A 15,256-nucleotide genomic window follows, 5' to 3' on the forward strand; every position below is an offset into this window, starting at 1 on the left:
GAAAACATTTCATTACAAAGGAAGACACAGAAACATGAACCTTCTCAGTCCTCATGAATATACTGTAACCTTTGGTTCCGGGTACTTTACCCTTCTACCTTTGGTCACTTGTACTTACAACCACTCCTTGGTTCTAGGGATGATGTAGCTCACTCAAAATCACAAGTCAGATGGTTTGCTCAAGTCCTTTTTATTTAGGATAGAATTAATCATAAATATACACACATGGTCCTCAGATAAGTTCTTGTTGTTGCCTGTATTACTTAAGTACAACACGTACCTAGATGATGCGTAGAAGAGCCTGATAGTTTTTCTGATGAATGTTTAACTCTACTTCTTTGCTGACACGGGTTCCCACTCTACATTGAACCTCTGTTCAGTTGTATGCTCCCGACTCCCCGCACCACTCTTGGACAACTAACAAAATACTATCGATCATAATTTTAGCTCCTCCCTCCAAAATCATATTTGACATCATGAGAAATGAGTCATAACGCTCACTTCTCTATGAACCCCAATTCCCATTTCAATCAGTCTTCTATCAAGTTCTTCTAACCAAACACTCAACTAATTTCCTAAATTAATGGTCAAACCATTGGTCAACTGAACATACCCACAACTCAAAACAACCCTAGATGAAAACCCAATACTCTCTCAGACTGGAAGGTGCCGAAAAGATACCCAAGCTTGTTATTTAGACATTCCGATCACGTAGTAGCACTCAGAAATATTTGATCACATCAAGACTAACAATTTTTGTTCCATCCATTCATTTCCCTTCTGGCCCTTATATTGCAAAACCAGATTCTACTAATTTCATCGTACTAATGAAAAGTTATCTCGATCACTTAAGAGAAGCAAAATCAATACTCATTTGCCCTGGGGGTGATGCCCTCACCCTGTACAGTCACTTCTCTCATATGCATCTATATTTTACCCAAAAGCTTAATTTAGTAAACTACATTTTAAGTAAATACCAAAAACCCTTTTTCTAAAATACCCTGGTTATACAACCAAGCTCAGAAGTCTTGTTGGAAAGCTCAACTGGCTTGTACAGGGTTCTAGGCCTGACCTTGCGTTTGAAATGATTGAACTCAGCACAAAGTTTAAGAGTGGAATTGTGGATGATCTACTGAGGGCTGTAAAAGTGATTCGGAAATTGAAAGACTCTGAAGCAAAGATTTACTTTCCATACATTGGGAATTTTTTGAGTTGGAAACTTGTGGTTTTCACAGATGCCTCACATGCCAATTTATGTGATGGTGTGAGTAGTGTTGGAGCACATGTGATTTTCCTTATTGGGGAGAATAATTGCTGCTGTCCTTTGGCATGGCATGCTGGCAAGATATACAGTTGTGAGATCTACGATAGCTGCAGAGACACTGAGTTTGCAGGAAGGACTTGAAGATGCATTCTATTTAAGAAAACTCATTGAAGAAATGACAGGCATGTTTAACATTCATGCGTTTGTTGATAACAGAAGTGTGGTGGAGGCTGTACATTCAACCAGTCTTGATGATGACAAGCGTTCGAGACTGGATACTGCTGTAATTAGCAGTCTCTACAAAACAAGGAAGTGACCTCTGTCAAGTGGATTCCTGGTTATCAACAACTTGCTAACGCAATGACAAAAAGAGGAGCGTCTTGGGTTCAGCTTTTGAGTATGTTGCAAACTGGACGTCCTCAAATTGATGGATGGTGACTTTGTGATGGTTTAAAAGATGCATGTGAGTGATAGTATGGGGCAGGAGGGAAGTCTACCCCTGAGATTTTTTTTCACATGCCTGTGTACATTGTATGTACATTGTATTCTTTTAAATATAAGTTAAAAAGTCCTAAAATATTTTTGAAAACATTAATTTCTTTACAGATTTTTATGAACAATGTTTGACACTGACTTCTCTGCTGGCAAGTAATGAAGAATAAAAAATAGAAAAAGAAAATGTATTGAATGTTGATATATCGTCTGCTAAGCTAGTACCACTGTGCATGTCGGAAGTGGGGCTGCTGGGAAAATCTTGTGTTGTGAGAAAGTGAGTGAGCATGTGCCGGCCGGCGTGACAGGTTGTTTTTGTGTGAATGGTGTAAAGCTTAGGAAGAATAAAAGAAGCAAAGTGTCTACAGCGGTTGGTTTTGGTTATTGGACTGGCATTAACACAGTGTCCCATTGCACCATCTGGAAGGATTAGGGGTCAGAAGATCAAAAAGACTGCCACTCCTCTCACCTAAACACATGAGGGCATTGTTCTGGCGATTTTTATTCTTTTTTTTATTGCACCACACTGATGGTTGGAGGCAAAGGAAACATCTTATCATCAGTGCAACATCCACTAAACAGTATCATGTGGTGGCCGCTCTGTGATTGTACGCATATTTTGTTCCTTTGATTGTAAACTTGATTTGGTCACAGACAAAGGTACCAAGATACAATATTAACAGTAATTTTGTTGTGCCTCATTTTGATAACCATGCTGTCTTCACGGAAGACAAAACCCTAAATCCACTGAGCACAAGCTTAGACTGGCTCCAGAACAAAGTCATTGAGACTGTTGTGGCCTTTTGATGCCCAGACATGAATCCGATCAAGCATCTATGGGATCAGTTGGGACTTAAGGTTAGAGCCAGGGACCCTCCAGTAAGGAATCTTCAAGAATTGACTCAGGCATTGCACTAGGAATGGCAACACATACCTCAGTTGAGGATCAGGCTTCTGATTTTGAGCATGTCAGTGGAGACGTCTTGCGGATGCAATCCGCTTACAGGGTGGCTGCAACAGATATTGACTTACACTGATCATTCAACTGTGACATGTACTTGTTGATCTGTCCATCTCATTCCGTACAGTTATCATACGTATACTGCCTCCATTTATCCCCAATTACAGTCCTTGTAGTTATGGCAAATAAACTTTTTTGTTTTCTTTGCAAATGCTCATACCTCCTATTACTCATAGTTGTGTAACTAAGCTTAACTCTTGTGTATTGCAACAGTGTTATGGTGTACCATATAAAATAATATATTCATTATTTCAAACTAAGAAACAATATCATCATGCATTCGATATTTCTTAATACTTATACATGGAAAATATTTTAATTCAGTTAAATAGTCAACAAAGACAAGTATTACTTATCTGGGTCAGTGTCGTAGCACTATTTTGTAATATCTTAAACAAATATTGATATACATACACATATGTACAGACTCTTCAAATTCTGTACGCACGAAGGGTGGACATTATTAATGAAAAGATATCATGTTGCTACTATTTATTGTGTATGGTTGATCATGCTTAAGGACAAGTAAACACCAATATATATATATATGAAACTGACTTTATTGCCGATGATGCAATGCGGTCTTCAAATAAGTATAAAGATAATATGACAACAAGAAATCAAAATTAGCCAAATCATTGAAAGTCAGCTCTGAAATAAGAAATAAGTAAAACAACATGTACAAGGACATGAGACAGGTGTGAAAACGACAGAATTTACAGCACACATCGCAACTCCAACAACCCAAGACAAATGTTTGAGTAGTATATTAAACCATGTTAGAAGTTAGAGAATACCAGTTCGATTAAGATGCAGATCTGATATTTTTTACTAAGTGTTGTCCCACAGTGAGGACATAACATGGGTTTCACCAAGAGTCACATGGGCCGCGGCCCATCTTCACTTACAAATAACACTACAGAAGACTGAATAACAAAAGGTTGATGTAAACAATTTGTAAAAAAACAACAATGATTATGAACATAGTTCAGATGAATAAAGGTCCACGGTGTTCAGTCTTGTTAACAGTCAACTTGCTGACAATCATAGATGAGTCACTCCCTCTGCTCGTTTGAAAAGGTAAATTTCAAACAAAACTCGGGTAGATAGTGTGAGCAATCATTGGGGTTTGAAAGTACTGAGTTTGTCTCCACTAATCCATCAGCCACTGTGGCCATATTGTCCCTGTGAAAATTCTTGACATTTTTTTGCTTCAGATAGTTGAATAAAAAAATGGGTTTGCAGCTGTAGCTGATAAATTATGTAGTGTCCACACAAAATCCAAAATCACAGCCCCTACCCCTCGAAATATCAACAATGACTGAAGGGAATAAAACTTTCACCTTGTTAGTGAACTCTACATGGCTTTTGAACATAGCACCATGTCTCTCTCCAGGAAGGAGGAGCATGTACAGACATCCAACACTGTACATCTGTTGGTGTGACACTTGCTACTGATAATGTGTTGAGTAGAAGAAAGGTGTGACAGTGGTCTCCATTGATGGAATATAGAGGAAACATGCAAGATATGTTGAGGAATGGTCTAAGATTCTTTCACAACCATGAGACAGGTGACATGCCACTTAAACAGTGACTTTTGCACAAGGTCACTTGACATACCGAGCAGGTCTTGAAGCAACACATCATATTCACCTGACATGGACTAAAGTTTGAATTAGTGCTCAAAACTAACGCACTGTTTTTGCAAATTAGGGACAGTCATATTTACAGATGAAAACAAACATCTTATGCAAAAAGGAAACATGGACAGTGTAGTGAAATCTTGAATTACAAGGAGCACATGGAATGTTGATGTACATCAGGACCTGGATGAGTCATCATCTACCAGGGTATAGTACTTTAAATACAATATGAGAGGTTTCTGTTGGTTCAGCTTACCAAAATTTGTTCATTTAAAAAATAAATATAGTATACAGCATTCAAACAAATGAAAGAAACTTATTTAAGTGCAAAAATTAAAGACCCTAGAAAAAGGACATGGAAGATCTATCCCTCATTACTTATTATTCACATCAGAGTGCTGATGAAGTCAGGAAATGTCAGGAACCATAATTACTGTAAAGGATAACACTGTCAAGGCTCTTCTTCCTAGGATAGCTTCCTGTTGCTTCCTCCCAGTCTAGGTGAGTCACTGTACAGGCATGTCCTCCTTCAGCCCACACATATCACAACATGCCTACATCCCAGGTAATACTTATCACCCTGAACATGCCCATATAACCGAGATCAGGTGCACAATATACATATTTCACTTGTTAACTATGTCCCTCTCAACGTAGGGTTTCATAAAATATTTGTATAGCATAACATATATCGGTAAATATCTATACACACAACATAAACCTCAAACCACTGAACCCAAAACATCAGAAAAGGTATGATTCCAAGACAAAAACAAATCTTAATTGCAAATATAGAAATGCAACATCTGTCTAAATTCTTTAGATTTTGACGAATACATGTTTGTAAAAATATTTATGTACAGATTTAAAAATCTGGAACCAAGAGAATCGGAAGATAAACTATAAATAAAAATAGTCATCATTGTGTATTATTCGAAGAATACAACCTCAATTACATCATTGCCTAGTTGCAGGAATAATGTGGAATCACACTAAAAAACTCCCTAGATTTTAATCAGACCTCCAATTCACAGTCAGCTATCCTTAACAGTTGCAAGGTATACCGTACCACATGCAAAAGCCATTGCACATGGCGGGAACAACATCACTTCTTTCTAATCACCACATCCACTAGATGAAGATAAATTGGGGAGGTGGGAGGGACTGCTCCTGATGTAAATGAGGTGGTATTCTGAGAATTATTCACAATGATATGTATAGCCATATATCAATACCCAACCTCTTACATCATAGCCAGAATACACAAGATGGATTGGTGGAATCTAGCATATAGTAATCTAGGATAGCTCATGCCAATAATGATAATGATCCATGGAAACATTAAGAAAATGCACAATACCTTGTTGCTTTCACTGGAAATACCATGATATTTGGCATCTTCATGATGTCACTTCTGGCTGTTACTATGTCACTTCCGGTTGTGATGATATCACTTTTCTATGAGTGATCTCCATCTGGATTTATTGACATCACTTCGGGCAACCTGTTGTCACTTTCTTCCATAGAACTATAGATCACCACAAGATGTTAGTATGAAAACCTGGATCTGTCCCCCTGAGGCCTATATTTGATAAAACAGTCAAATTTCCCTTGTTCTTTCCAGAAGAAAAAGCATGACCTGTTACAGGGATACTATAGCATGTGCACCAACCAAATGCCTCAAGGAATATAGACCCCTTTAATCTGGAAATGTCATGGAAGTAAAACTTGGTAAATGTATTTTGGGACCTCCAATGACAGCTTGATACAACTTGTTCTACTGAAACTGATCCCCAAGAAACCAGCGAAGTTGCTAATGCTCTGATCTCATGAGCCTTAAAGTCACTCAAGAAAGGCAGGGAGAGCTCTGCATGTTTGTACTTGCGGGGATTGTGGTTTGGAGATGTCTTCGGACGGCTTGCAGGACTTTTCCTGTGGTGACAATGGTTTTGCATTGCTGCAAAGTAATACTTTAGCGCTCGCATTGGACATAAAAGTCAGAATCCACACTTCAGCCTAGAGGAGGGATGGAGTATTGCCAATGACCTAACGGGCCTCTTGCCATAGTCCGATTATTTGGCAATGAACTCTGTGAGAGCCTGCAAAATTGGCACCCTCTCTCTCCTCTAGGGCTAGGCCTGCTTCCCCCTCGATTGTGATGCTAGAAAGTTATGGTTGTCTGAGGGGCGAGGACATGAGTAGCCAGGACAAAATAATCCTTCAGGCTCACACTTTTCCTTGCCACTGTTAGCAATTGTCCTAATGAGACTGAGCAGACTGAAACAGTCCAGATTTTCCCATGTCAAGCATGAAGAAACAGTCGGCCTCTTGATTTATGCCTGGCATATACTTCTTTGCCTCTCTTTGCGTGTAAACACTGTGCACTTGACCATCACATGAGTGAGTGGTAATCTTACAGAGAAATGTGAATCATGCTACTCCTCAACAGACAACTGTCGTGTTTTGTCGTGTCTGGGATAACCTTTCCGTGTTGATAAACCCGGACCCCTGGCTACTACAGCGATCTGGGCAGGGAGATAGAGGTGTGGTCAGACGGATTGGTAAGTCAAATGTCCAGACATGCAGCCTGTTGTCATGGATTCTAAACGATGATCAATATAAGTCGAAAAGGATTTAGCTGACAACGCTGTGATTAAGGCTTGCATGGATTCATTAATGGATGACATCAGTGACTTAAGTCGATGGTGATGGGAGGACACTACTGTATCCTTCCTGCCTGTGTGGGATATAGGACAGAGTCACAAAGTCCTTCTGCATAAAAAAATGTCCTGGTGGAGGACTCGGTAGATGCCTTCCCCGATGTTTTTGTCTTCCTAGATTACTTTGAAGATGACGACATAGCAGCAATGCCTCCCCATGACGATCGTAGAATGACGAAAGACGAGTCAGAGACACCGGTACATTCAATGTGTCGAGATGTAATAGTGCATAATACTGCTCGAAAGATATTACACTGAGTATGCGGTTCCCCGACTGTCATGGTGTTGCGGTACTCCAGGCAGGCTGGCAATGGGGTTGAGTGCCTGCTCCCAAAATACATAACAAAATCTTACCTACGTGCACCTAGATAAGAATGAATGTATAGTTTTGTCTTTTGCAATTTAGAACTTTAACTTTTGTAGTGAACAAAATAATGTAACTTGCACACAGAGGAAGGGAGTGCCGATTCCCGCCATGTGCAAAGGCTTTTGCATGATGGTTGCAAGTGAAGTTAATGTCTGTTAAAAATCTAGGGATTTTTTTATTGTGATGTTAGCCAAACTAGCTTTAGTATATTTTTATTTGCCGAACTGCTTCATCTTTAATTAGACAGAAAAGTAAATAGAGCTGCTAAAATGAAATAAAAGGTTCTTATTAACTTCATAAATAACTGATCAAATGAATGGTATGTATTCTGTAGCCTCTACAAGCACTCTATCTTGAGAACAAGCCTTCTCGGACAAGTAAATCCATAAAACCTTAAAAACAGTAAAGATACCTAAAAATGAACTTGTATTATTATGAATACACAATATTGTATTATTATATTCCCTCTAAACCGACTGCCCCATGCTACTCACCGGCAAATAAAAATATAAACATTGAGATACTATAATTTACTTTTCTATCTACCTATCCAAACTACTTGTTAAAAATAAGTGTAAACCATACAAAAAGTGTCCTTCTTTCACCATGCAATTGTACAATGACATAAAATGTAGATTGGGGAATCTTCCCATACACAGGATAAGAGTATGATAGATGCTCATAAACAAGTAGCCAATTTATTTGGCCCACTCCAAGTCTTCAGTTTGGCATATGAATTGGTTGATCCATTCAGTGTCAGCTAGGCTGAAGTTAACGGAATATGTTAATGCATGAACACCTTGGTCAGTATAATAATGACACACGGCCAAGAAAACATCATTCCTCTTGAACATGAGAAAAAAACTATTTTCATTAAACTACATGTACTTTGAATTAACCTTAAGGCAACATACCTTGTAAGGGTGTCTGAAGAATAGAAAATCTTTGCTCAACTAAGCATCGTAAGAATGGACTATAAAATGAATGTATTATTAACTTTATACTAGTGATAGGTTATATAGCTCAACATGAACTAAGTCAAGATTTCCTGTCACTTGGATCATCAGGATGCACAGATTGAAAGAAAAGAAAATAACCTCAGCCATCGGGCTCTGCAGGTGATGTGGATATTGTATTACATCAAATATTAATCAATCATACTTTCCAATCATTTAAAATAATATTTTGATTTTGGAAGTGTGGAAGTGGAATATTATTCTGAAGTGTTTATTATCCTTAAAATACAAGTCAGGTTACAGGCAAGATGGAGGACATGGTGAGCATAATATCAATCCTCTTGGGATCATACTAGTTAAAGTGAGAACCAATCAATAAGCCTTCTAACAACTGATCTGAAATTAGAGCAAAGAAATTAAACAAAATGTTTTTGCAAGTACTTGTCAAAGCAGAAACATGTTTCTTACAATCATTTTCATCAAAGCCTGAAAAATAGAGAAATACCACTGTGCACTTCCAGTTCAAAACCATTACTTGCTTACTATGAAAAATCTCAATCCAGAAAATACCATGTCTCCAGTTACAATAACAAAGAACTTAAATAAAATTCCAATCTGGACCAGGAACTTACATGCCTAATGAAGGAAAACTTGAGCTTTTCCAAGCCTAATAATAAGAAAGTAACATATCCAGTGTCACCTCTGGTTTTAAGAAACATATTTATACAGTGCAGGAGGACTTTAAAGAAGGACATTCCCTGTACCTCAATCTTACTTAAAAAGTAATTAAGATGCACTGCTGGTTGCGATGAACCAAAACTGTTATGACGTCATTAGCTGTTGTCCATAAATTATATATCTAAATACTACAACCACTGCTAAACAACATTTTACTGACTCCATTCAATGACGCTGTGGCCTTGATTTTGATATAAATCAGCTGAACTACTAATGATTCTCTAAAATCTAAAGATTCTACATGTAACTGTGCAAAGCTACTACCAAAGAATGAAAAATCAAGGTTCACAGAAACCTCAACACTGTAATCTTTTAACAGCAGGGTCCCATCCTAGAGTAGGCACAGTGGAATCTGTCTAAATCAGACTGGTGTGAACTGAGATTTATAAAGTCTGGTTTAGACAGCAGTCTGAATGAGAGACAAATCTGATTCTAGCAAACAGTTACCATATGTCTCTTGACGTCCAACGTGTACATGACCGTGATGCTTGGAATCCAGCCTACACTGGCAAAGCCCACTTGTCTTAACTGATCACAAATAAACACAATAAATATTCAAAACAATGACATTGCCTCCCGCAGTACCAGATGTGGCTTTTCTAAATTAGATGAGGTAAAATGGGGCTTAATATCCCATTCAAGATTATTGCATTACTATAGAGACATGCATGTGTGAGCGACTAAAATCAGTCTTAATAGCGCTAGCCCACTGAGATACCATGCGCAAGTAACATATTTATGTTTGTATAAGGCATATTTACATTCAAAAGATCTGATTAACTTGTGAAACAATACTTGGAACATTTACAGTCATCCCTGGTTGACCTGACCTGTCTCAGCATGCTTTATTTCCCATTTTCTGGCATTCTTTTCAGAGAAGAAAGACATCACATGACAAGAAGGGGAGAGAAAGGGTAAACACTATTTTTCAAACAAACTTAATCTTAACACTCAAATATACTATAATTCCTTATCAAATGTATCTGTTTGAGGTATTTGATAGTTATGTAAATGGAATTTAGAATAAAACTTTATTGTATGCTATGATATAAGGTATGTTACCTTAGAGCCAAGGCCATTCTCAACATCAATCAATCAATGAAACAAAATTTCATGAGCATGATATAGATATATAATTTGAATCATCCAATCAAAGTTACTGGACCAGAGGCATTATAGTTACAGGGAGGAAGTGAAAACTGTAAGTTTATGCTCTAGTGTTGGACAGAGCAATAGACAATGCACCAAAGCTACAAAAAAAAATCACTTGAACTTAAGTTCAGGCGAGCTAAAACAGTGAAAATGTTCATGATACCCAAAACAGATACTAGAAGACAAAGGTAAAGAAAAAACATATAACCCCACAAATACCAAAATCTGAGATGATCCAATAGGCCAGGTCTAACACTCTACTTGACTGTATTCAGCCTATTTCTGTGGCAGCTATCAGCTCATTTCTTCATGGTGTCAGCAGGATGTGATGCATTGGTCATAAGTTACCTCCAGAACATGAAGGTTGATCTGTCCACAAGTGCTGACACATCTCTTATCCATTATTTGAATCTGTATGTAATCTATTTGGTTTTGGCATTGTGGCACTTATTGGTTTCCTTGTGTATAGTAATAGAAAATGTCAGATCTTGTATCAAGGGTCCAGACTGTTTGGCACATTGTGATGATCCCTTGTCCTGATAGTCTCAATCAGTAGGCTAATCTTCTGTGTGCAGGCTACAGGTTGAGACATTATGACTCAACACAATCACAGGTCTAAGGTAGGTCAAGGCACAATTTATGTATGCTAGTATTTGATGTGTCTTCACTACCACAGTGTGACAATACATACTCTCTGTGTGAGCAATGACAACAATTTGCATAGAGATTATATGTGTAGTTAAATATATATCTATATAAATGTATGCCTCTCTTCAAGCAAGGCTAAATCTCACATCTGTGGCATACTGTGTGATACTTACACTGACAGCTAAAGGTGGTGCCAGTTGCAGGAATGTTGTCAAGTCTACATATTGTACAGATCATAAATAGTAATATCATTTAACAATAGACAGGAAAAAACAGTGTAAAAATATATACACTAGAAACAGCTTAACATGGGCATCGACTTTGGTTGGGACTTTAATGTTGATGCAGCACATATCCACTTAACATTAGGAATATAACATTTTTCAGTGTATTTGTAACATAACATGATCCATAAATGTTTTCAAATAGTTATTTTTAAACAGGAACATTCCTCCTTCATTACTGAAGACAAGTAGTGAACCTAGCTATGTCCATATCAGTGTGGAATACTTGGGGTTCCTTCTAAATCCTTGTAGTTGTGGGAAACATTACCGAGCTCCCATCTAGTATGCAGCAGTGACATGGCACTGATCAAGACAGCGACAGTTCAGAATACAGTATTAAATCAGCCTTCTACTCTTTTTCAATTTGTTTAGAACATGATCATGTAAAGTCACTGGGAATGACATTAAGACATCTTCATATAATCACAAACATCACTTGAATGGGAATGACATTATGGAGTTCCCTTCCTCTCTGTGTTGGCCATGAGGTTTCGCAGCTTCTGTAGGTTGGCCATTGTCATAGAATCATCAGGTTTCAGTTTGAGAGCAGACAGGTAGCTGCGCTCAGCCTCGGCCAACTTCCCATTGATATGCAGGATAGCACCCAGATTCATGTGAGCTGATGGCAACTGGAAAACAGAAATGATCCTTCAATTACAACTAGAAAGGTGTTTGCATTAGATGTAAATACAGAAACAGCTCCATCCCCACCTTTCCCTGAATGACCTATAACTTTCCCATGAGGAGAATGTATCATGAACTGTTTTGACTTTACCACATTAGGTGACAGTTGACATCACACTTGCCCAATGCAGTACGAACTATGAAACAGAAAGTCCTATACCTGTAGCTACTTTAATAACAAAGTCATAAGCACTTCAGCTTTAAAAAACATCTCTTCCTGTTTGGACCAACCCAAACACAATGCAGGACAACCCTGAAAGAGAATGTCATATGCTTCTGAATATCCTAATGAAGCACTATCGGTTTAATGACATCACTCTTGCCTCAGGAAAACACAATCGAATATAGTATTACTTTGATTTGGTTGGTTGGTTTGTTGTTTAACGCCGCACTCAGCAATATTCCAGCTATATGACGGCGGCCTGTAAATAATAGTATCTGGACCAGACAATCCAGTGATTAATATCATGAGCATCGATCCATGCAATTGGGATTGATGACATGCATCGACCAAGTCAGCGATCCTGACCACCCAAACACATACTACATACCAATGAATGCTAATATTTACAAGTCATTTCAAAACAGCCATGACATTATGACTCAATCATGACACATGGAAAGTGTTAAGTTAGTTATTTTGAACTAATTTCCAGTATTCATATGTATTTGCTACTTTTCTCCTGTTGGGTCTTGCATCCACGCTGATGAACCTATATTTGATATCTTGGAAGATGATATATCAAACATCACATCTCAATATCAACACTGTCATGTTTACATCACTGGTGATTTAAACGCCAGAACTGGGACGCTACCCGATTACATTGTAGAAGATGACGTCACTCTGTTACCAATTGAAGAAGAAGCAGGCTATTCACAAGATACTCCATGCGCAAGAACATCACAGGATACAGTCGTTAATAAACGAGGTCGTGAACTGCTTGAATTATGGCCAAAACCATATGAATAAAGAAGTTGTTTTACTTTTAGTGCCAAACAATTTATTCCTTTTTCTGCCAGATTGTATTGATAAGAATACACATGGCTAAGGATTATATTAGTTTTTTGAGAAACAAGTCAGAGCCAATATTTGACAATACGAACATGTTGATTGACTTGAAGTGAATAACGTCCAAGCTCACCAGGAGCAACTATATTGGGGACAAATCTCCCATATTGTAAAATATTCTTACAGATTCTATCATGTACATTGATGAAAGCCCCATATGTCTGAGCAGTGGAGAAGAACAGGTAGTATTTTGACATCAAATATCTGTAAAAGTACATTATAAGGAAGTTTCATAAAATCACTTGAGCCTGACCACTACGTGTAAATACAATAACTTTACTTTTGATTATATTGATAGACAATTTCCATTTATGACAATAAATCTTCATTTTGTCGAGGCGTCTTTGCAACCCCACTATTGAACTATCGAATAAGACCATATCATCTGCAAACATTAGAATAAAAAGTTCAATCATTCCTAATTAAATATTACGTTGCCCGTCTGAATTAAGAAAATCAACAATATCATTTACAAAGAATGAAAACAGAAAGGGAGATAACTCACATCCCTGTCGTACACCTGACTGGCAATGGAAAAAGTCTGTGTAGCCACCGTTAACAAATATACAAGATTTAACGTTTTCATACAGATTTTTAAGTATTCTAAATATTTTACCGTTAACATTACCTTTCCAGAGTTTGTAAAATAAACTTGTCCTACACACTGAATCGAACGCTGACTTAAGATCTATGAACACACAATAGAATCTACTTTTATGTAACAATAGATATTTTTCAATCAAAGCATTGATAACATACACATTATCAGATGTTCTAAATCCTTTTCTAAACCCGGCCTGCTCAGGTACTAAAACACTATCTTGATCTGCCCAATCGTTCAAACGTTTACACATTATCTTAGCAAATATTTTCCCTGAACACTCAAGTAATAATCAGAAGGGTTGTTTCTACTGCCTTTTTTGAATAGAGGCATAATTACACCTAGTGACCAGGCTTTAGGATATACACCAGTATTTAAAATGAGATTAAATAGTGAAAGTAACATTTCAATACATATGGTAGGGGCATTCTTCAAAAAATCTATCGGTATTCCACTATAACCAGGGAATTTACCATTTTTCATATCATTTATAGCATCAACAATTTCGCTGTGAGTTATATATCTATATCAAGTTCACTATTAATATCAATATTATCTTCAATAGAAGAAACAGACAAGGATAACACAAAATGGTTTATGTAATTATAAAAGTCTTGCTGTTCTTCGTGTAGGAAGTATTATTAAACACACTCTTAAAATAATTCACAATGTCAGATGGTTTTATGTTATCAAAACAAAGGTTTTTTCGTCCTTTCTATAATTTCCAAAAGTCTGCATTTTTTCGTTTTTAGTGCTGTTTTTAAACTGTCACAATATGTATTAAAAGCATGTTTTGACTTCTGGTTGCAAAGGTGTTTATAGTAGTTCCATGACTCGATGTATTCATGCCATGCACGAGCGTTGTTGGCAGCATGAAATGCACACAGCTTGTATTGTGCATGTGACCTAGCGTCTCGGCATTTGTTGTCATACCAGTTGCTTCCATTTGCAGAATTTGACATTTTGTATGTTTTCTTACAGTCATTTGCACAGGTTAATAACTTATTTTGAAATTAGGAGATAAACATACTGTGTTTTCAATGTAGAGCTAGGTTACCTGTAGTTTTAACCCCGCTAAATTGAATTTGGAACCGAACGCGCAGCGTGAGGTTTCAAATGTTAAATTTAGCGCGGTTAAATCTACAGGGAACCTAGCTCTACTTTGAAAACAGTATGTTTATCACCATTCTACCATGACTAAATAAAACGCGAACTCTTTGGTGTTAGCAAATATACTGAGTGAAGCGGCATGGGTTGAGTTCAGTGTTTTGAGTGGGTTATTGATCTGAATTACGGAATCACCGAACAAAATATGGTGCTCTATATACTCAAGCAGTTTGTTTACACCGTAATACTTCACTCGAACATATGACAGGCATTGAAAGCATATAAGCACGGCAACTTGGTAAGCTAACATGAGGTGAGCATCCCTATAGAAAACAAAGCAAGCTTTGCAAGGCTTTCGCTCTACGTCTCGTGTCACCATTATGACGCCATATCGCTCATTGTGACGCAAAAGATACGACGTCACAGTCGTATATAGAAAAGCGCCAAAATTTCAAGCTCTCTGTTGTCTCCAACATGTAAATACATTCCCTTTGTTGATTTCTGTCG

General features: G+C 37.5%; 1 protein-coding gene across 1 annotated transcript in view; it reads right to left on the minus strand.

The window, feature by feature from the left end:
• Nucleotides 1-3,138: 3,138 nt before the first annotated feature.
• Nucleotides 3,139-15,256, minus strand: part of LOC139475942 (protein O-mannosyl-transferase TMTC2-like) — a 555,954-nt gene continuing 543,836 nt past the window's right edge. The window contains exon 13 of the mRNA XM_071259155.1: nt 3,139-11,914. Coding sequence (XP_071115256.1) covers nt 11,738-11,914 — 177 coding nt within the window. The 3' untranslated portion in view covers nt 3,139-11,737. The remainder of the gene's footprint in view (nt 11,915-15,256) is intronic.

This window comes from Haliotis cracherodii, unplaced genomic scaffold (assembly GCF_022045235.1).
Source record: "Haliotis cracherodii isolate W230 unplaced genomic scaffold, xgHalCrac1.p SCAF_3, whole genome shotgun sequence".
NCBI lineage: Eukaryota > Metazoa > Mollusca > Gastropoda > Lepetellida > Haliotidae > Haliotis > Haliotis cracherodii.